This window comes from Nicotiana tabacum, chromosome 11, assembly GCF_000715075.1.
Source record: "Nicotiana tabacum cultivar K326 chromosome 11, ASM71507v2, whole genome shotgun sequence".
In the NCBI taxonomy this organism is placed as follows: domain Eukaryota; kingdom Viridiplantae; phylum Streptophyta; class Magnoliopsida; order Solanales; family Solanaceae; genus Nicotiana; species Nicotiana tabacum.
In genome coordinates, this window is record NC_134090.1 from 167,166,798 (window position 1) to 167,167,694 (window position 897).

Here is an 897-nt window from a genome sequence, read left to right on the forward strand (position 1 = left end):
ACTCACACACCACTCTTTCATATGATTACAAACCCTCCTTGATAAAATCTTGACTAGGTCTACTCAGTAGAATTAGTTTGTAGTCTTTATTGACCTGAAATACGAACTTTATCAATCATCTCGATCTGACCTCTGAAACTTTGTTCTCATACTCTTGTAGTCTTTGTTGATCTGAAACACAAATCAATCAACTCGATCTGAGCTCTGAAACTTTGTTAAAACCTGTAATACTCCTCGTTTGTCGTTCCAGGCGTACTACTTACCAAACTACCAATGGAGATATTACCAATGAAGATGAATAACTATAAGGTGGGGATTTTTCCTATATTTATTCATGAGAAAGGTGGAAAGAACAAACACATGAAGGGTAGTAATCAACTGAAAATTAGGGCAAATATGCAGACGAAGAAATCCAATAGTAATTTCTATGAAGTGCTTTCTCTCCGTTCAACAAATGTAGGGTTTGAAGAGATAAAGAAAGCTTATAGATGCATGGCTCGTCAATACCATCCTGATAATTGCCATAATTCAAATAAAGAAGAATCCACGAGACGATTTATTGAGCTGAGAAAAGCATATGAAACTCTTTCTGATCCAATTTCACGTCAAATTTATGATTATGAGGTGAGTTTAATGGATTCTTTTGAGAGTGAAGTGATTTGGAGACAATCTAAGGAAAATAGGGAGACAGTTTTCACTAAGGAGGTGTGGGAAAGACAGCTTGATGGGTTGAGAAGACGATCTTGTAATAGAATGGAGAAAAAGAAAAGTATGTTCAGCTCGAAATTAAACTAATTAATTAGTTGTTAATTTGTAATACTATCTTCGTTTAATTTATGCTTATGATCAAGATATGATTTTAGCTCATTAAATTTTTTTTTATTGCAAGGTCACTAG

At 34.1% G+C, this 897-nt stretch overlaps 1 protein-coding gene across 1 annotated transcript; it reads left to right on the forward strand.

Moving 5' to 3' along the window:
• The first annotated feature begins 273 nt into the window (after positions 1–273).
• Positions 274–897, forward strand: LOC107817371 (chaperone protein dnaJ 20, chloroplastic-like). The gene is made up of 2 exons (XM_016643180.2): positions 274–769; positions 890–897. The coding sequence occupies exons 1-2, from the start codon at positions 274–276 to the stop codon at positions 895–897; spliced, it is 504 nt and encodes a 167-aa protein (XP_016498666.2).